The sequence below is a fragment of the Cheilinus undulatus genome, linkage group 16 (assembly GCF_018320785.1).
Source record: "Cheilinus undulatus linkage group 16, ASM1832078v1, whole genome shotgun sequence".
NCBI classification, from domain to species: Eukaryota; Metazoa; Chordata; class Actinopteri; order Labriformes; family Labridae; genus Cheilinus; species Cheilinus undulatus.
The window spans coordinates 12061652-12081955 of record NC_054880.1 but is presented as its reverse complement, the minus strand read 5'-3'; the positions used below and the strand labels follow the sequence as shown (position 1 = coordinate 12081955).

At 37.4% G+C, this 20304-nt stretch overlaps 1 protein-coding gene across 1 annotated transcript in view; it reads left to right on the top strand.

Annotated features, from left to right (window-relative positions):
* LOC121523523 overlaps positions 1 to 19518 on the top strand; it is a 36407-nt gene extending 16889 nt beyond the window's left edge. The window contains exons 19-45 of the mRNA XM_041808441.1: positions 867 to 1038; positions 1177 to 1380; positions 2608 to 2758; positions 3079 to 3146; positions 4293 to 4385; positions 4645 to 4880; positions 6269 to 6449; positions 6562 to 6756; positions 7057 to 7201; positions 8986 to 9101; positions 10124 to 10270; positions 10540 to 10690; positions 10800 to 10972; positions 11456 to 11591; positions 12211 to 12351; positions 12454 to 12491; positions 12684 to 12801; positions 12919 to 13025; positions 14261 to 14462; positions 14657 to 14698; positions 14861 to 14943; positions 15026 to 15197; positions 15411 to 15562; positions 16527 to 16641; positions 16718 to 16966; positions 17134 to 17251; positions 18274 to 19518. Coding sequence (XP_041664375.1) covers positions 867 to 1038; positions 1177 to 1380; positions 2608 to 2758; positions 3079 to 3146; positions 4293 to 4385; positions 4645 to 4880; positions 6269 to 6449; positions 6562 to 6756; positions 7057 to 7201; positions 8986 to 9101; positions 10124 to 10270; positions 10540 to 10690; positions 10800 to 10972; positions 11456 to 11591; positions 12211 to 12351; positions 12454 to 12491; positions 12684 to 12801; positions 12919 to 13025; positions 14261 to 14462; positions 14657 to 14698; positions 14861 to 14943; positions 15026 to 15197; positions 15411 to 15562; positions 16527 to 16641; positions 16718 to 16966; positions 17134 to 17251; positions 18274 to 18454 — 3886 coding nt within the window. The 3' untranslated portion in view covers positions 18455 to 19518. The remainder of the gene's footprint in view (positions 1 to 866; positions 1039 to 1176; positions 1381 to 2607; positions 2759 to 3078; positions 3147 to 4292; positions 4386 to 4644; positions 4881 to 6268; positions 6450 to 6561; positions 6757 to 7056; positions 7202 to 8985; positions 9102 to 10123; positions 10271 to 10539; positions 10691 to 10799; positions 10973 to 11455; positions 11592 to 12210; positions 12352 to 12453; positions 12492 to 12683; positions 12802 to 12918; positions 13026 to 14260; positions 14463 to 14656; positions 14699 to 14860; positions 14944 to 15025; positions 15198 to 15410; positions 15563 to 16526; positions 16642 to 16717; positions 16967 to 17133; positions 17252 to 18273) is intronic.
* The last annotated feature ends 786 nt before the right edge of the window (positions 19519 to 20304 follow it).

Below are 20304 nucleotides of genomic sequence, written 5' to 3'. Positions count from 1 at the left end.
ATACCCATGAAAATGCCAAAAGATTTCAAAGCTAATTTCCCTCCATAATTTTAAACTAAACTCTTCAAAAGATACTAACATGTCCTCAAAAATTCCATGAAAATACTTTAAAATTTCTGGATAATTCCCCAGAATATTAAAAAAAAACAAATCCCTAAAATGTTCATGAAAATTATGCAGATTTTCATAGCAAAGTCTCCAAATGTTTTTTTAAGTAAATTACTTAAACTGTTATGGACATTTCAGACAATTACCTCAGAAGATTGAAAGATTGAAATAAATAAACTAAAATAATATCCCTGTTTTGGTTTGTGTTATTTCCTTCCAAAATTATGAAACTTTTAGCGTTTAACGGTGATATCAGTCCCTATCCTATACTGTATCGAGATATTTTAGCTACATATTTCTGGAGCTCTCATGATGACTGCCTCTGAGTTTGATGCTAATATGCTATGTCATTATTAACCAAAAACCCAGGCAGGAAACAGATCTTGAGTCCAAATTCTTGAGAAGGTGACTGCATTTCCTTAAGTTAAAAAAATGGCATGACTGTGAATCAAGAATAGATTGACAAGTACGCATTTACAATGCAAACTTAGAGAAAACTATACCGGTGTGCTTCTTGTTCAGTAAGTGGCTAGGTTGAAGAAAAAGCTAAACAGTACGCCATATTTTTTCCTCCTTGTATTTCCTGAATTTAATCATCTTCTCAGGACCGGATGGGAAGCTGTGAGGGGGCTGATGTGGGCCGCTAGTTGATGATCAGTGCCTTGCTTGATGTGAAGTTTTTGTATGAAGATAAATAAAGATGAACCTGTGTCTGTAACGTTTCTTTGCATAAAATCCTCATGTTCTCATTCCCTCAGGGTGATATCGCGACCTCACAACGTCATCCTGGCTCCTGTGGATGATTCTGGAGCTATGAAGGAACTATGCAGCAACAAATGCCTTGCCTCTGTCAACGCCAAGAAGCCCAAAGCTGCCCCCAAACCACCGACTCCTCCAACACAGTGCAAGATGTGCAGCAAAACTTGCTATGTAAGGACAGAAATGGTCCTATTTGTGGTTGCATTAATCTTCTAAAACTATCAATGCTCTTATGGTTAAAATAATGCCCATTATCATAAATATAAACACTATGTTGTTACTTACACCTGCTCTCTCTTTAATCCACAGAGCGGCTCCAGGCTGACTCTCGATGATCTCAAACACACCGTCTGCAGCGACGCCTGCTTCACCGTCTACCACAAAAACAACAACTTGTCTGTCGTTACCTGTGATGTCTGCAGCGCTGCCACCCTCTACAAACGGTTAACAGTGAAGACAGAAGACGGCAGTAAATCCTTCTGCAGCGACAAATGTCTGGTCGAGTTCAAAGAGGTACAGAAATCAAAATCTGACCCACATGTCAACAGGGGATTTTTTTTTTTATATCTGATCAAAAAGCTTTAGTACATCCATTTCCAGAACTGAAGAAGAATTGCACATGAGATGGTTTCAGTAACAGTCATAGTTTTGATTTAAATTTGAAGTAGAAGCCACTGCTGTTCCATCAGGAGAGTTCAGGTGGAGAACAAGAAAATTTAAGATTAAAAGGAAGTGATTGGTACCTGTAAGGTGTCTGTTTTTTGACTAATCTGATAACCCCATCAGATTGGATCAGATTTCAGGCTTCACAGTAAGACTTTTTTTGTTAATTTAGCGCTTGTTTTTACACTTTAGGTCTTTGTGTGATTTAAAAAAAAGAAAATACACTCAGCAGTGGTAAAATAAATGCTGCTTTGTAAAGATGGCGAATTGGAAACCCCAGTAATAGCAAAAATACATGAATGTTTTAATTTAACCCTTATGCAAATAGGCATTATCAAAATTAGAGAAATTACTTTGATTTAAAATACAATTTTTAACTTGTTATCAAAAGAGCAGCCATAATGAATCATGCATTTCTTTAATATGCAGATATATTTGTTGCAGAAGAAAGGTTTGGTTGTTAAATTACACAAGTCTGCAGCTTTAAAATTTCCACAGAGCTCCTGTATCAACAGAATCTAAACTTTAAATTCTTTGACACCATTTAATGCTGTAGATGAGTGGTTCTGCAGCAAAACCTCGACATACAGTGAAATTAAAGACGTGTTTTAAGTTTTCCTATGTTGACAGGTATATTTCAGTATTTGTCTTGAAATTTATCCTCATTTGTCTTATTTTCTATTTTTTTTTTTTTTTTTTTTTTTTTTTTACAAATCTGGTCTCAAGAAAATTGAGTAAAATAAGATGTATGCATGCATGTCCTTTTGCTTTTTGAACATTTACAGTGCTGTGAAAAGCATTTGGCCCTTCTTAAATTACTTATTTGCATATTTTTCTGCACTTAAATGTTTCAGATTATCAAACAAATATGATTATTAGACAAAGATAACCTGAGTTAATTCAAAATGCAGATAAATGATGATTTTATTGAGGGAAAAAACACCCAAAGGGGATTGCCCCTCTTCGACTCAGTGAACTGATTTGATAAATGATAAAAAAAAAAAAATAGTTGATTACCCTGCACTATGCTTCACTTTGTTTTTCTTCTGACATTTTATATTTTTTGCAACTTTGCAGAGCATTAAAAATCTTCAGCCGTGCCTGATGTGCCAGACACTCCATCAGATGTCAGACATGTTGGAAAATAAAAACCATGAGGACATGCTGGACTTCTTCTGCAGCAGCCAGTGCATGATGGTGCACAAAGCTCAGACCTTCACAGTGTCAGGTACAACACAGTCATTATTTTAGATTAGCTCAGGACATTCACACTGAGGCCAGCTGCCCCGTACAATGCTGGGCACACTTTTCCAGCTGGACTACTCTCCTGTTTCTCTGGAAATAAATTCATGAGCTGTGGTAACATTTGACTGCTTCATTTTCTTGGTCATATCCATTCTCTACACTGCTTATCCTTTTCAGGGTCGTAGGGCCTGGCTGTCATCAAGAGAATGGTCACAATTCTCTATCTGAGAGCATCGATTTAGAACATTGTTGGCAGAGTTTTAAGTTATGTCTTGACTGAGACAATCCCCCATATTTTTACAGGAGGAAACACCCCGTTATGTGAAAAGGAGGAAATCAAAGAAATCGAGCTACTACCAAATTTGGACTTTGTAAGTGTTGTATTACATTCTTCAAAATTATACGATTGTACTTTCTAATTTCCCTGGCTAGCCTGCTGCAGTGTTTTTAAATTGTCTTTTTATTTTCATATAGCAAACATCATGATAAACTGCCTTGCTCACTTGTATAAACAGCATACATGTTTGCCACAACTCTAAAAACTACAGAACAGAGGTATTTAGAATGATCTTTTGTAGTTTATCCTTGTTTTATTATTCTCCCCAAGTTCTTCTTAAGTGTTTTATTTCCCTATTTGAGCATATGGCCCTGTGTTACCTTTTCATGTTTTTATTCTCATTACAGCACCCTTCTATTATTTATTTTTATTTCATTTTAATTTACTTTTTAATTTTAATTGATGATATTTTGTCCTACACTTTAACTTAACCTCCAGTGTTTACTCATTTTAAACCTTTAAGATGGCGTTCCTTCAGCGCATACTGGGTACACAAGTTTCCTGTTATTATAGAGTCTTTTATTTATGATGCATTTTGCCAGTACTGTTTATGAATTGCAGGGTGGGTGAGTTTGGGTTACATTTCCTTTTATCTTCTTTTAATTAACTGTTTGTAAAGCACTTTCTGCTATAACGTCTTGAATGAAAAGTGCTATCTAAATTAAGTTTGATTGATTGATTGATTTATACAAAACAAACAGGGAGATAGGAGCTGATCTCGTTTACACAACACTTATCAATCTCTGAAACTGAAATCATTAGGAGTTACATAGTTAATCAGTTTTTCCCAAAATGAAGTGAGTTTTCAAGTTAATGAGAGACAAATGCAATCATAATTTTCATTTCATAGATGTCCTTTGTAGTTTCCATCCATGTGTTTTAAATAAGTATTTGTCTTTTTTTCTGCCATTCTGGAGGTATGTATCTCAGATACATGGTCTTATAGTTAAAGTAACTTCACATTTGAAAATGTCTCGTTGGGCTTCATGTATTCTTTCTCAGCAGTCCTTGATAACAGTGCAGTCTTGAAATACTTGGTAATGATTTATCACTTAAAATCTATATCAGAGATAAAGTGACAGAAAATACGTTTGTTACATTAACACATTTTATCCAAACAGGCTTCTTTACTGAAAATGTCACACAGCTAATCCATCATTCTCCTTCACTCCTACTCAAGATTAAACAAGAGCCTATCGAGGAGGAGTACAAGCCAAATATATCAGACTCTGTATTCACAGAAATCATCAAGGATGAGCCCACTGGGACTGAGGTATGAAACATAATACAGTTTTTATTACACAAGGGTCTTAAAAGGGTTTTAAAAGAAAGAGTAAAGCTGGTAGCTTATATATCGGTATATATTCAAATCTTTTGTGTGAATTTAACTTGCCTCTTAAATATTTCTGTTATTTTTTCTCTATAGACTTTCTCAAAGTCATGTTTGCCCCGGCCTTCCAGACTAAGTCTTGCTTTCTTACAGCAAAAATCCTAATGTTGTTAAATTTCACAGTTTTTTTTTTTTTTTAAAGGAATTTAAAACTGAAGAAGATCCAGTTTTATCCCCAGCAGGAGACCCCATGTCTGCAGAGCCCACTCTTACACACATGGATATACCGGCATCCTGCTCCAACTGCAGTAGAGTCCTGATGGACGGAGAGACGGTTTATCAGAGGAAGAGCCACACAGAAATCTTCTGCTCCTCTCTGTGTCTTTTGAAATTTAACCAAATGAAACCAGTCAAAAAGACCTGCACCTTCTGCCTTCAGTGAGTCAAGCTAAAGTTGAATTTACTTCATTTTAACGCCCTTCAGCGACACTCTAGCTGTAGTAAGACATGCTTAGTGAAATATCAGACTTTAAAGCGCTGGGCTCATGGAAAACTGAGACAAACAAATGCAGCACACAGCTTGTGTTAACACCCCAGACAGGAAGACGGAGATGCTTTTCAAAGCGAGCTCACTCGCAATGTGTTGCTGTTATTACAGCCATCAAACTTGGAGAAGGCAGAGCATGCGCTTTACCTGTTCACGTTGCTTAATACCCAGCTGCTTATAATGCTAGAGCAAAACATGCTGACGACTAGACTCAGACTAAGCTGTTGACTGTCATTATCACTCCTGCTGGGGTGCACACTACAGCATTCAAACTGGCAAAGGCAGTGTTGCAGAAAATCAAATCAATGGCAAAAATTTGACGGTATTGATACCGGTTTATCCACCTCCCAGCAGTCTCTTAAGATCAATTCTTTATTGGGGAAAACCGTAAAAGAAATTATCTTTTTATAGCTCTTTTGTTCTGATTATGTTAAAGTTAAAAGTTTTTTATTGATTTGCAGAAACTTGTACACAGGTGAGTTTACAGTGTAGCTGTTTTTCAGGAGGCCTAAAGCCTTCCAAAGCTTTACTTCTGGGCCTGTTTCTAGACTGATTGAGATTCAGTGGAGATAGTATTTCCTGTCTGACTTTTGCTGTAATGTTGCCTCATAATGTGTTTAATAAATTATTGTGTGACATCATTGATACTATGTCCATGTTTTATACAGACTTTGCATCAAATCTGGTGTTTAGAACAGCTTACAGGCTGAGCTGTGAAGACTGGGGGATCAATCAGACATTCGTTTACCTACTGATGTGAAATGTTAGCTGCATTTAGCATAAACATCTGTTGAAGGCTCTATTGTCTTTCTGGTGGAAGCAGATAGGTTCTTTCAAAGGCCGTCAGAATACGGGGGCTGTCTGTGGCTCTCCTATCCAGCAACGCTTCTTGACGTTAAACAAAGTAATGAGGGACAAACCCTCTTGGTGCTCAACCTGGTAGTCGCTAACTGTGGAAGGTGGCAGAGTGATGAAAGAAGGATCACAGGGGCTTTTATTACCTGTGCCATCATAAAGACCCTTGTGGTCTCCTCCAATAAGAGAGGAGAATGTGTCCTTTTTACACCTCAGTGTGAAGTGCTGCAAGGGCTACTGGAAAGATGAATCCCTCTGTGTTTATGGCCCATTGTTCAAGATTTCCATCAAAACTGCCAAAACTGACTTTTTTTAGGAATGGCCCATCCCAACACATCCAACACTGTAGCAACACATGGACATCTAAAGACAGCAGCACAGCATCCCTTATTTAAACTGTTTGCATCCTACCTTGTTCCTTCAGGGTGATCAAACAGTCTGAGAAAGTCATGCAGGCTCCAGTAGATGAGGAGGGGACTATGAAGGATTTCTGCAGCCAGCCCTGTATGTCCTCATTTAACTATAAGAGAATGACGAACACCAAAGTGCCCATCGTTCCTGTAGCTTCACACTCGCAGTGCAACATGTGCAGCAGATATTGCATCGTAAGTGGCAATGCAAAGGAGTCCAAACAGTCAAATTCTGTCTTATCTTTCCATTTTTGTTATACTGATTATGATAATATGGTTGACATACTCTCCTTTTGTTCTCCTGCAGAGTAAACATGAGATCATACTGCAGGACGTCATCCACAAGATCTGCAGTGACCGCTGTTTTCTGCGTCTCTGTAATCTGAATGACCTGTCATTGTGTGTGAACTGTCACTCAGACTGCAGCACATCTCTGATCTTCAGGATGGAAGATGGCAGCAAAAAGCTTTGCAGTGCTGAGTGTCTGTCCCAGTACAAAAAGGTAAAGAAACTCTTCAGAGAAGGTATGAATAAAAGTTTACTTTGAACATGTTTAAGAGGCAGTCGACCTTTTCCATGGAGAGCAAAAACTAAGTTTAGTTTTTCCATTAATGTTGTTGTGAATTAAACCAGTTTTTTTCAGTAAGTGAAAGGCACCAGTAACAAGTGATCATATAAGTTCTGTGTTGTTCAGAAAGCAGATTAGATTTACAAAGAACGCGCTGAATCAGTTAAATGGATTTACTCTCCTATGTCTTTCAATCTGAGTTACAGTATATGTTTTGTTTCTGTCTCTTTACAGAAGATCCAGACTCCGCAGCCATGTGCCATGTGCAGCACCACTTTTTTAATTTCACTCATGGTTGAATCAAAAAACAGTGAGGGAGAGCTGGAGCTCTTCTGTAACAGCAGCTGTGTGGTCGGGTCTAAGATCCTCGCTCTCTCAGGTGCGAAACTCTGATTTTCACAACATAGCATTTGCCCTTGCAGTCCCTCTCTTTTGGAAATGCTCCAGTAAGATGAAAGAATTAAAGATATAAATTTCATCTTTAATTGGGTTTATAGCTTTGAAGTCATCCAAACTTATTATGTTCTCAGATTGTTCATTCAATAAGTACTTAGAGCAGAGCTTCCCAAAATGTGGGGCAGAGCCCACAGGTGGGCTTGTAGATTGGCTGTGAGAGACCGTTTACTTTAAATAAACACAATTTTAAAATTAAAATCAAGTCAACTTGTTAATAAAATACTTAATAGTATGTTAAAATGTCGATTTAAAGTCCATGAGCAACCAAAACACCGTCAGAAGATTAAACTCTCTGAGGCTGACATATACATCAAGAAGAGACAGGTTACAAAAGGTTAAATAAGTTTTGAACCAAACATTTTAGCAACTTGCTTTTTTCCGTCAGGGAACCCTCAGTTTTGGCGTTCTAATGAATCTAAATGTGCCTTCGTAGCCCTAAAAGATGCTTCTCTGGTGAGCCTGGAACGTGGTTTTCTTTCCAGGGTCTTTAAAGATTAAATCCACACCAGTAACTCTGATATTGACCGTCTTTTTTCCGTTTATAATCCATTTTTCTACAGTTTCTGTTGCTAGCAGCTTACGCTGTCCACCATGTTGTCTGTTTTGTATCCCGCAATGCATTGTGAAGGGCTGTGACAACCAATGGCAGGCTGTTCCATTGTTGTGTCATGCTTTGTCAAACTACGCATGTGTGCCCTTGAGGAGACAGCCTGAATAGCTCATAATGGAGAGAAAAAGAAACAGAGTCTGTGATGTGACCCTCTGTGTCTCTGCAGACAGCACCCACTTTAAATAATGGCTCAAACAAAACTAAGACAATGACTTTTTTTGTAAATATGTGAATAATTTGAAGACTATTTGTCACAGAATTATTATATTTTAATTTTTTGGTCCCTAAGAGATGGGAGAACAAGTTTGTGCAAAAAAAGTCTTAATCGTTGTTGTTGTTGTTTACTGTGTGTCACACATGAAAATATGTGAATTTTTATTTCCGTTTAGATTTTTCTTTTTGTCCTTTTAGTCCTGTAATGTTTTGATTTTGATTTAAAGTGACATTGACATTGCAGCACTCATATTCTTAAAGCCCAGGTTGTCCTGAAAAAAAAAGCATGTTCAGAAGTTGACTTTGCACCACAGGGTTGACGTTATACAAGCTAGGACAAAAAGTCCAGGTGAGACAAAATGGTTAAAAATTACTTAGAGTTCAGATGGTTAACTTACATGTCCCCTTTTCAACATTTGTTTAGTCTGAAGTATTGAGTAGGTGTCACGGTTTAACTGGTGCTGAACTAATTGGTGACATCCATTGTATATTCTACTATGCTAGATTAACACTACTGAGAAAGGGTTTATAGAGTCACAATGTATATTTTTAGGGGTTAATATTAAAAAATAGATATTGGTAACTTTGTAGAGGAAACTAAATTAATGCTGATGGCTCTAACTATGCAATCACTCTTTTGTGACATTACTGTCTCTGAAAACAAGGCATTCACTTGAAATCCTCAGTTTATGAAATAAAACAAGGAGATATAAACTTTGATTCTCATGCTATGGTTGAAAAAAGGTTTTGGTGGTCCCAGGTTTTCAGGTCTCAATCTGGGCTACAGCGCACTAAAGTTTAGAAAAGGCTGAGTGAGAGAGTTAGAAACAATTTACAACATTGTACATTTTTTCTTTAATGAAATCTCTTTTTTTTTTCAACAGGTGCTTCTGTGAATTGTGACAACTGTGGAAAGTCTGTAGTGCCATCCTGTCACTTCGCCATGTCAGATTCCTCCATCAGAAACTTTTGTGGTTTAAGCTGTGCCATGACTTTTAAGGTAAATCAACCTGCAGCTCATATGGAGAATAATTGGAGCTTCTCAATTGTCCTTCCTCTGGGTTGGACTGTTTCAATGCAGTAAAATCGGGCTACAGTCATGGTTTGATTAGGATATGGAGCTTTACTTTTCCTTTTATACATGCACAGCAGGAGAATCGATTTACAATGTCACAATGTTACAGTGTCATTTAGCAGATGCTTTTATTGATGGAAGCATGTCCACCTCTGCTAAGGTAAAAGAAGATAGCCCCCTTTTTAGCTAATTACTGTTGACTGGTGACCGGTCCACTGTGTACCCTGCCTCTCGCCCAATGACAGCTGGGATAGTATCTTATGATGACAACCCAAGGCAAATTATGACTTCTAAGACTCTTAGCATTTATGCTGGTTGACTTCTGGGTCTGATGGAGCATGCACAGAAATCCTGGTCCAGTTTGGGTCTGACTTAGGTAAGAAAAAAAAGGAAGAGTAAATCATAGTAAGCGGCAAGAGTAAATTTGTCTCCAACCACATTATTTAGGTGGGGTTAGTCTGACTCTGAAAAATTTGATCAAAGATGATTTCAGACTAACATGTTCATATGCATTTAAAAGACCAGTTTAAGTCAGAAAATCTCAGGCTCCCCAAAACTCCCCATCCAGCCCACAAAAAGATGATTAAGTTCATACAATGTGAGGAGGAAAAAAATGTTTAGGTTTTTTAGGAATCTTTTGTTTTTAAATCACTACAACTATCAAATTAGCCTGCAATAGTGCTATCAGGAATTACTTCATAATTGATCATATTTTTACAGAAATTCACCTGTTAACTATTTTAAGTAAATATGATGCATGATAAACACTCACTTATCAATCCAGTCCTGACAAAGTCTGCAGTTAATGTGTGAACCTTTTGTCTCAGTGTGATTTTCCTGCCAAAGTGTGGCATATAATCAACATGACAATTTTTAGATGCCCATTTTATTTTTTTTTCAGTACCATCTAAGTTATTAAACCTTTGCCTGCCTTTTTTTTATCACAGGAGTCTCATAAAGACAAAAACATCCATACAAATCCTGCAGGAGCCTCCGAGCAAACCCAGAGTGATTTCCTGAAACTTCCAGAGAGACTGCTGTGTGTCCAGTGTCAACACACTATCAAAACTACACCCAAAGTCATCCAGTATGAGGTGAGTTTGGCCATGTTTTATCAGTTTTAGTCACAGGAGTCCTTACTTTAACCTTTGCTAGTTCGATAATAAAAGTGGCAGGTTTCTGGGCTCTCTAAAAGTGAAAAGGTCACATTTTTATTTCTTTGGCTTCTTCTTATTTGGTTTGCATGATCCTTCAGGAAAGCTTCTATTCTTTAGGGTTCTCATGTCAAGTTTTTATATGATTGGGTAACCCTAGCCTAAAATGTAAACTGTGACATTATGATTTTTTTCCGTGTTTTGCACAGGGTAAACTCCAGTTTGCATGCAAGATGTCCTGCTCTCAAAAGTTTATGAGGGGGAACAACATCCTTGGGAAGTGTGAACATTGTAAGAATGAAAAGATCATCAGAGACGTCAAGAGAGTAAACAACAAAGACTGCTACTTCTGCAGTGACGGTACGACACATGCTTGGTTATTTGGTGTTGTTTTAGCACAGCAACAGCAAAGGAAAACATATAAACAGTGTGAAACTTTTAGTAACACACAGTTCCTTCTTTATCCCAGGATGCAAAGTGCTTTTTCAGCGTGATTTGAAGAAGCAGTGGGGGGAACACTGTGTGTCGTGTGCTTTCTGCCTCTCCATCTCTAAGGCAGTTATGAAAAAGCGCTACAGAAACTCAGACATGGAGTTCTGCTCTTTTGACTGCAACTTGAAGTACGATCTGCTATTTAACCATGTAAGTGGCCATGTCACCTTTCAGGGGCATGTTCCAGCTTTTCAATGGCCTGATTGTTGAAAAGACTTAAAAACAACCTGCTACGTAATGTTTCTAAGTGCTTCTCAAGGCTGTACAATGTTAAAGGGACATTTCTGTATTTTGTTATTGCCAAGGTGGCTTTAAGCTGGGCTATTAAGCGCAGCAGATGGGTACAGTTTATCCACGTAATATAGGGAGTTTAAGGTAAAAACGGGCCAAAAACAATGTTGGGTGAATTGTAGGCCTCTTAAAAAACTTCCTAAACATTTCATTTTTCACCTAGAAAGCCCCTGTAATTGTTACCAGTCTGCAGTGTAAGCTCCAGCTTTTGGCTACATGCTCTTCAGCCTCAGTTTATCTAAATAGCTGTTTGGGTCCCAAATGACCTAAATAAGGCTGAAACATGTAGCTTTAAATCCTAAACTAAATGCCAACAACTCTTTGTTCTCTGCTTTCTTCCAGCTGGCAAAGTGCGACAGCTGTGGGCGTAAAGGTAAACTGACACAGAGTCTTCCTCTGTTGGGAGAGGTCAAATATTTCTGCAGCATGAAGTGTCTCCTACATTTCTGCAACCAACAGGTTCTGACATCAAACCCAGGTATGAACTGTAGCTGATATGGATGTAGACTCTATGGTTTGCACATTTCACTTCGTCTAATCCTTTAAAGTTTCATCTCGATAATAAACAGGCTGAAGTGCATAACTTACATTATTTTGCTGCTTCATGCTGGCTTTTCCCTCAGGTCAAGTTTTGGACCTAATGTAACACCTGCAGCATTTTTAGGTCAATTTAACCTCAGGAGGTTTTCAGTCATTCTCTCAGAACCAGATTTAAGCCACTTTTTGTGTTTTATTGGATCAGATCAGCCTGTGGTCTTCTGGTCTGTCTTTTGTTGTCACTTATTTTATAATACTCTCTTACACACCTGTTCTGTTTTATAAGACAGCTGCTCTTTGGTAAACAAACCCACGTTGCATGATGTCTGGGCAACATTAAGAATGATAATTTATCATGATTATTTTAATGATGGTTAAAATTTGAACAGAATCACTTGCCATGGGGGGATTATACTGCTGTTATCATTGAAAAGGTAGCTGTATCATCCCAGTAAATTTTTCATTACAATGAAGTCATCATGCAGAAGTTTGAGTCCAACTGATGAGCATAATGTTAATAAATCAGTCACTCACCATGTTTGCTTTGTTTCTTTGTGCAGCCTCCTCTCCTTCTCAGACTGTCAGCACAGACGAGTCCACCCCGGTCATCGTTAACGTTATCTCACTTGCTGATACCTTGGCTGAACAGAACAGCATCTCTGCTGGCTCTGCACAGCGTGGTTCAAACACACAGACATCATGTATGTAGAAAATTTAGAATAATCTCTGACTGTAGGAAAAATGCCTCATATGCTCTGTGTAGAAACTGTTTTTGTGACTCAAACTTTGTCGTTTCTACACAGTCTCTGTCCCCGACATTCAAACAAAGGTTGTTGAACATGTAAGTTTTACTCCAGAATCAAAGTCGTCCACAAACTGCTGTTTATTTGCAGTTAAATCTACAAGATCTCTGAAAAGATTTGTTGCTGCCATGCATGTTTTATAAAGTTTGCGCACAGAATGCATGCTTCTGTTGATAAAAAGTTATATTTTTTGTTGTTGAAGTTAAGCATCTTATTTGTTTATTCTTCAGGCCAGTGTTCAAACAACTCCTAAGGAGCTGAAGAATAAGTCTCTGCTCTGCACGCCGTTGGTCCATAACAAAGGAGTCTCCTGTACGACCCAGACTGTCCACACAGAAGCACAAACAGGTAACAGTCATTGCAAAGGACTTTACATCATTTCTTTAGGTTACATTTTTTCAGAATATGAAGCCATTAACCCTCTGGTTTGGTTTGGTTTGGTTTGGTTTTCCCTGTTTTGTGTAGAAAACATCAAACCCGTCGTCCTGCCTGTCCCGGTGCCGGTGTACATTCCTCTGCCTCTGAACATGTACAGCCAGTTCACACCGCAGCCTCTAGGTCTGCCCTTACCGGTATGTTAAACAGTATATGATTTATGTGCAAATATCATCTATCAGAACTTTCCACTGCAAACTTAAAACGTGTGTATTCTGAATAATGTGACATTTAGATCAGGTTATGTGATTAAAAAAAAATAATAAAGTAAGACACTTAGATCAGTAAAAGAGAACTGCATCCAAAAATACCTGAAGAAAAAGGAAAGAGTTTCACACACCAGGAAGCTCCTATTTTACACCTGAAGTGTTGAAGTCATGCATGTTGGATAGAAGCGTTGCTTGCTGCTTATACAGTGAAAGAAAAAAAACAAATACATGTACATACAAAAATATTGCAATATATCGCCTTGCTCATAGTATCACAACATATTGATATCGGCACCCCTGTATGGGGTAAATATGTGATAACGATTTGGTTGTTTTGATCAGATTTCTTGATGTGGTTGAGTTCTGTCCTGTGGTGATAAGATAATTTTAAATAAATTTTCTGTCTTAAACATTTACTATTATTAACCTTTCTTGATTGATATTTGATTCAATGGGTTGAAAATTGCAGTTAGGTCACACCCTGTGTTTGCAGGGGTGTCTATATTAAAGTCCAGTCTGTTGTTCCTTTCCCTTGTGTCATTCCCCACTCTCCCATCCCTGTTATTGTCAAAGGCATAAACCCCCAAAATATACCTTAAAATATTCTATAAATGAAGGCACTCTTTTTGTGGTGAAATTTTTTTTTTACCTACACTCTTAAATCAGACTTAAAATCACATCCACACAATTTAAGATCTGAGCTTTATCCCAAAATGTTTTTTGGTCATAAGTCCCCCCTCCTTTCTTGAGATATTTCCTTCCATGAGCAGTGGTAGTTTGAGGGATACCAGAAGCCATCTGACTGTCTCTTTATTTTAGCTTTATCCATCCTGAAGGTTTTGTTAAGTTATGATATCTAAAACAAACAAAACAAAAGGTCAAGAATTTTAAGTTTAGAATGATAAAATGTTGGTGTTATTGTGTTATATGTGTGTATTAAATATGATAAATATAAAGACATTATCCTCAGTCAATCTCAGACTGTTTTTGTCCCTCTTATATCCTTGGCCCCCTCTTTTTTTCTAAGCCATTTGTTCTGCATATTAAAATTCTCAGTCAATTTTAAATCTCCCAAAGATAAAATCATGAAGATAACACTTTGCTTATTTGCTTGGGTTTGGACTACAGCTCCTCCATCTACCTTTTTCTTCTTTTTGTTGCAGCTGCCTGTTCCTGTGTTTCTACCCGGGACCACCGACAGCCTCCATGAAGCCGGGAAATCTACAAAGGAGGGGATAAAGCCCACCTCTTCAGAGGGATGCATTGACCTGTCTGAGATGACAAAAGTGCAAAAGGAGTGGAACAAGCAGACAGACAGAGCGGCAACAAAAGAAGGACTAAGAGATGAAATTGTCATTTCACCAGGTAAGACATTTGATCACCATGAAGTAAAATATAAAATTGTTGAACCTCAGCACCACAGCTTTATTTGCTTGAACAGTGGGGTTTCGGTTTTCCACTAGATCTTTGCTTGTGTTGTACTCACTCTCAGATGTATTTCACTTTAGGCTCATCTTCTTCTGATTAAATTCTAATGCTGTTACATCCTTTATCTTTAGATCACTCCAGAATCTGTGCTCTTGAGGTGGACGCAGACCAAGGTAGCTCTTTAAACAGCCAGGATGACTCTCTCCCTCACACAAGTTTTGAATCTCTCACCCAACCACTTCATAAACCATCACCAGTGTTAGAAATGAACATTTCCTGTAAGCATCAACATCAGCTCCCTAATCCATCTCTTCCTCCTGCTGTGGTGATGACAGAGGATCCACAGACATCTCAAAGCTCTGCAGCGGCTCCTTCAGCATCACAGCAAACTCAAGATAGAGTCCACAACAAGAACAAGGTAACAAAATACTTTTTACTGTGTCCAGAAGCTGTAAAGTTATCCTTCTCTTGTATTTTAATGCATTTCTTCTCTATAATAGGGTCGTAAGCTGCAAGAACTTTTTAACACAGATAAAGTGCAGGCACCTAGAGAAGAGTCATCTGAAGCCATGTCTAAAGAGTGTCACGAACTGAGGAGTGAGAGTGGAAGAGACGCCTGGAAGAGATGGATACAGTGGAGGACAACACAAACAAACCAGGGAGTGGTTTGTTGTATGTTTTTCTGTCTTTATGCTTTTTTTTAAGTGTAAAATTTGTGTATATTGTAACTAGAACTGCATTTTTAAGCCTTAAACAGATACTATGAATTCTATGCCTTACTGATAAAACTTTTAATTGTGTTTTAAAAATGAAAAGCTTCTTGACTAATCACATTAAATTGTTGGAAACGCCCTCTACACATCCTCTCTGTCTCTCTTCTCTCAGCTCCTGCTGTGACTCTAAAGGAGGAGATTCTTCACTGCTCTGCGATGGAGCTGAGCGAAGGTCTCTGCTGTTTTATCAGAGAGGTGAAACAACCCGATGGACAGCCGTACTCACCTGATTACCTGTTCTACCTGTGTCTCAGCATACAGCAGGCAAGAACAGTAACACATACATATGAAACACACAGGCACACTCACTTTCACAGCATGCTCCCTGTGAAACAATGACTCTATATTCAACAGTTTACCACTGTTTCAATTAAAAGCACGTTTGTAACAAAATGAGGATTTTTTTATAAGTTAAAGGCGCTCAGTAAAAAACTCCTAAAGACTCTTGTCTCCCTTCATCTGGCTAGATGATGCTAGATGCTTAAAGGTCTGCAGAACTGAGAAATTTGTGATTCTAATTACCTCCATGCCAGTAAATCTGTTCAACCTTGAAAAAAATTCCTTCTTTATAAAGTTTAGGATCATACTCAATGTCTGTGACAATGTTCTGATGATAAATGCAGCATAGAGGTCCGTTTAGAGCTTTAAAGTACTAACTTCCTTCCATTAACATTTACTCCTAACGGCTCTCCCTACTTCTAACCCCCATGATGCATTCAAGATCACATGATTGCAAAGAACCTCTAGACGTTTTGGTACTGAAATAACAAACATAACAAATACAGAGGAGGGTATTTTTTTGTTTAATATTGCTGCTGGCAAATTCCTGCATGCTGTTGAAGCATGCGCTACCTGTTGTATGAAATTAATATAGTTCTTTGTGAAGTTTTGGTGTTTTACAGGACTTTAAATCATGGTTTAATCATGGATCCTGATAGAATAAAGATAAAAAAACTTTTTTTCTGATTCTTTATTCATGTGTCACTAAAACTCTCCAGAATCAAAATCACTGCAATTTTGTCTTGTTTGACCAGGAACAGATTCATGTTTTGGTTTCTCATGTGTAGCATCAGCGCCCTCTGCTGGAAGCATCTGTGCTCTGCAGCATGTACATAAAAAATCACTCTGTGGTCTTTGTAAACAGCTGAACATAATCACTTTGATCAGAAGTGTTTATTTTTTCAGTTGTGTTGTTTTCTGATTGTTTTGTTGTTTTTTTTGTCTCCAGTATCTTTTTAAAAACAGTCGTACGGAGAACATTTTCAGTGATTCGATCCATAACAACTTCTCAGCTGAGATCACAAAGATCCTGAGAGGTTTCAAACCCTCAATCACAGCCAGCGGTGAGTCGGCCTGCATGGTTTAGTCTCATCTCTAATCGATGCAGAACTTCTGACTAATCAACCTGACTCTCTGCAGGTCTTGTCGATTCCTGTGTGAAGGAGGAGTTTCTGTGGGAGTGTAAACAGTTGGGGGCATACTCCCCCATCGTCCTCCTCAACACTCTGCTCTTCTTCTGCTGCAAGTACCTGGGCATCACCAAGGTGGAGCAGCACCGCCAGCTGTCCTTCGCCCATGTTTCTCGCCGCACGAAAACCAACCCGGACTGTACTAAATCCAGACTTCTGCTCTTTTGTCCTCCGACAACCATTTTCAAAGCAGTAACAGGTACCTATGGGATGAACACTCAAATGTCTTAATTCTAAATTAAACCACAGGACTTCTTTAACTATCTTCTTCCTTTGAATTTATTTAAATACAGAGATATTATACTGTCTTTGGCCCTACATTTTTCTTAAAAAACACATTGTTGAAGTTGTTTGTCTGATTATTAGACAAAGATGGCGTCCCAGCAAAGAAGCGTAAGAGAAACAGAGTCACCGTCATGATGGAGAACAAAGAGAATCCTCTCCGCTGTCCTGTCAGGTTCTACGAGTTCTACCTCTCTAAGTGGTTTGTATATTTATGTTTCTACTCTTCAGGTGTTTGTCATTGCATGTTAACGTGTTAGCACGTTTCAAGGTGTTGCGCTACGAACAGAAGCAGTGCAGTCTGAGTAGAGGTTAGAAATAGGAAGAATGCACTTTGTTACAGTGCCTATAAAAAGTATTCAACCACTGGATGTTTTACCATTTCATTGGTTTAATAAATCATTCATGGTCAATATAATTTGGCTTTCATGACAAGAAAAAATAACAAAAAAACCTCTTTGATGTCAACGTGAAAACAGATTTCTACAAATTAATGTCAATTAAGTAAAGATTTGTAATGTAAAATAAGTGACTGCATAAATACCCTTTGGTGGTCTCTCTCACTAGTCTCCTTCTTTCATGGTCACTCAGTTTGTGAGGAGGCCCTGATCTAGGCAGATTTATACATGTGCCATATTCTTTCCATTTCTTCATGATGGATTTAACTGATGTTCAGTGTCTTGGATTTTTCTTGTATCCTTCCCCTGACTTATTCTTTTCAACAACCCTTTCTCTGAGTTGCTTGGAGTGTTCTTTTGTGTTCATGGTATAATGGTAGCCAGGAATGCTGATTAACCATTAGGTCAGTCATTTTAAAGGAGGTAAATATTTATGCAATCACTTATTTTTGATTTTAATGTTTTTATGTAATTGAAATAATGTTGTAGAAATCTGTTTCACTTTGAAATCAAAGAGGTTTTGTTTTTATTTTTTCTTGTGAAAAATTCAAATTACTATATTGACCATGACTGATTTATAAAATCAATGTATTGATAAAACATCCAAGGGGGTAAATACTTGTTATGGCTGTACATGGCTAGAGTTAGACTTGAGCTGTACATCTCTCAGAGGAAGATTTTAAGAAATGAAGAGAATTTTACATCCAGGATTCAAAGTTTACACAAAAGGTATTTAAACAAGATTGCTTCGTACACAATGTTTGCCTATTATAAAACTTTTGCAACCTTTATTTTCTGAGTTTTTTCTTCTTCTTTTTTTTTTTAGCTCAGAGTCTATGAAGAGGCACTCAAACTTGTTTTACCTCCAGCCAGATCAGAGTTGCGTTCCCAACAGCCCTGTGTGGTTCTCCTCCACCCCTCTGGACGAACACACCATGGACGCCATGCTTGTTCGAATCCTCGCTGTCCGACAGATGTCAGGGGAGGATGGAGGATGTTTGGACTAAAATCCGGAGAGAAAACATTGAAAGCTGAAGATTAATCAGACCCAGGAAGAGCAGTCAGACATCCATATACTAAACCATTTAAATTTTTTATAGAGAACTCTTTACATATTCTAGTGTCAGAATGCTTGTAAGAAAACATGTTTAAATTGGATAAAAGCTTCAGAGAAATTCTTTTCATAAAGAATCCCATCAGTTTTTCACAGAAAGATACAAACGAAACAAAACTTTGTCATTATGTAGTCTGTACTTAGAATATTGTGAATTTCTGGTCGAAATCAAACAATAATGTAATGTGCTTTAATACCACAGAAACAGAAATACAAGTGCTCGGCCCAAGGGATGTGCAGCATTATCGGTATGATATCAGCAGATATTCGCTTATAAAGGGAATTATCAGTCTCCGTAGATGTGAATATTTCTACTAATATTTACAACTGGTATTTTGGCTATAAAAATCAGCTCATACCAGCTGTGAATATTGGCTGTATGAACAAATAAGTTAGCTGAGTTTTAGGCTGGACCAACAGACCTACACCAGCCGAAGTCTTTCCTTTATTCATCATCATTTGTCACACTTTAAAGTCTGTTTAAGGACTGATGTTTGTTTATTTGTTCTTCCTCAGCCTTTAAGTTGTTTGTTTTAAGTCCTGAAGTTTTAGGTCTGAACTACATTTTAATATCTCTATTGGCTTAAATAATTTTGTGAATTTCAGCATATCAGATATCCACAAAATTCAAATATCATGCATCCTCACTAGGCACACAACATTGTGTAATTTATTTTTTAATCACTGAAAAGTTCAGGCAAACTCCAGCCTAGTGTCTAAAATGCCAACATGTTTGCACAGTTTTGACAGTGCTCTCTCTCTCTTTGTTTTTTTATGGCAGCTTTTGGTAAAAATATGACTAAAGATCTTTAGTTTTGGTAAATTTTTGATACTTTAAGCATGTAAATAAAAAATGTTAGATCAAAAGGTATGAAAGCATTTAACATTCAGATGATCCCCTGTTGTTGCTGGTTGTTAACATGTAAATATGTTAATAAAATTGTTTTTTTCTCATTATTGTAGACTCATCAAAGATACTGCAGATTGTTGCAACTGATTTACTGTTCAAAAAAAAAAAGAAAAACCAGAGGAAAGAAAAAAGTTGATGTTACCTGTCCTTTTTAAATTTTTTTGTTATTTTAGTCAGCGCAGTGTGGACCTTCTCAGTTGTACCTCAAGATTTAGCTTTTCTATTTTAGCTAAATAAAATTTTCTTAAAAAACATTTTTGTTTTACCTTGATTCAGCTTTTCATATATTTAAAAAATATATATACAAAAAATCAGCATGTTTCAGAGCTTTGAACCTGAGGAAACAGAAACAGAAAGAAATAAATGTGGGAAAAAGGCACTTAGATAATATACTGTATGTCAGGATGATAACTTAATTTCCCCCCAACAGTCTGATTTTCTTTTTACTCTTTAAATTCACTTGACATTACTCAGTCTAATTTTGATGAATCACTCCAACACTTTTAAGACCTTAAATGTTTTATTGGAGATAAACCACACAGCTTAAAAGAAATGCTTTCAAGATTCACAAAATTTAAAAACAAAAAAGAGAAATATATTTTTACAGGTGACTGTTGCATAAATGAACAAAGCAGGGACAAGGAAAAACAGAACAGAAACTTAATATTTTTCCTGATTTTTAAGAGAAAGACAACCATTCTATTTCTCTTTCTGTGCCCCTCTCTACTTTTATTTAGGATAATATGACACACTGCACTGTCCTTAAACAGCGTTGGTCAGTAACTTTACAAACCAGGATATCTACAGGAAAAAAATGTAAAAAAAAAAAACAA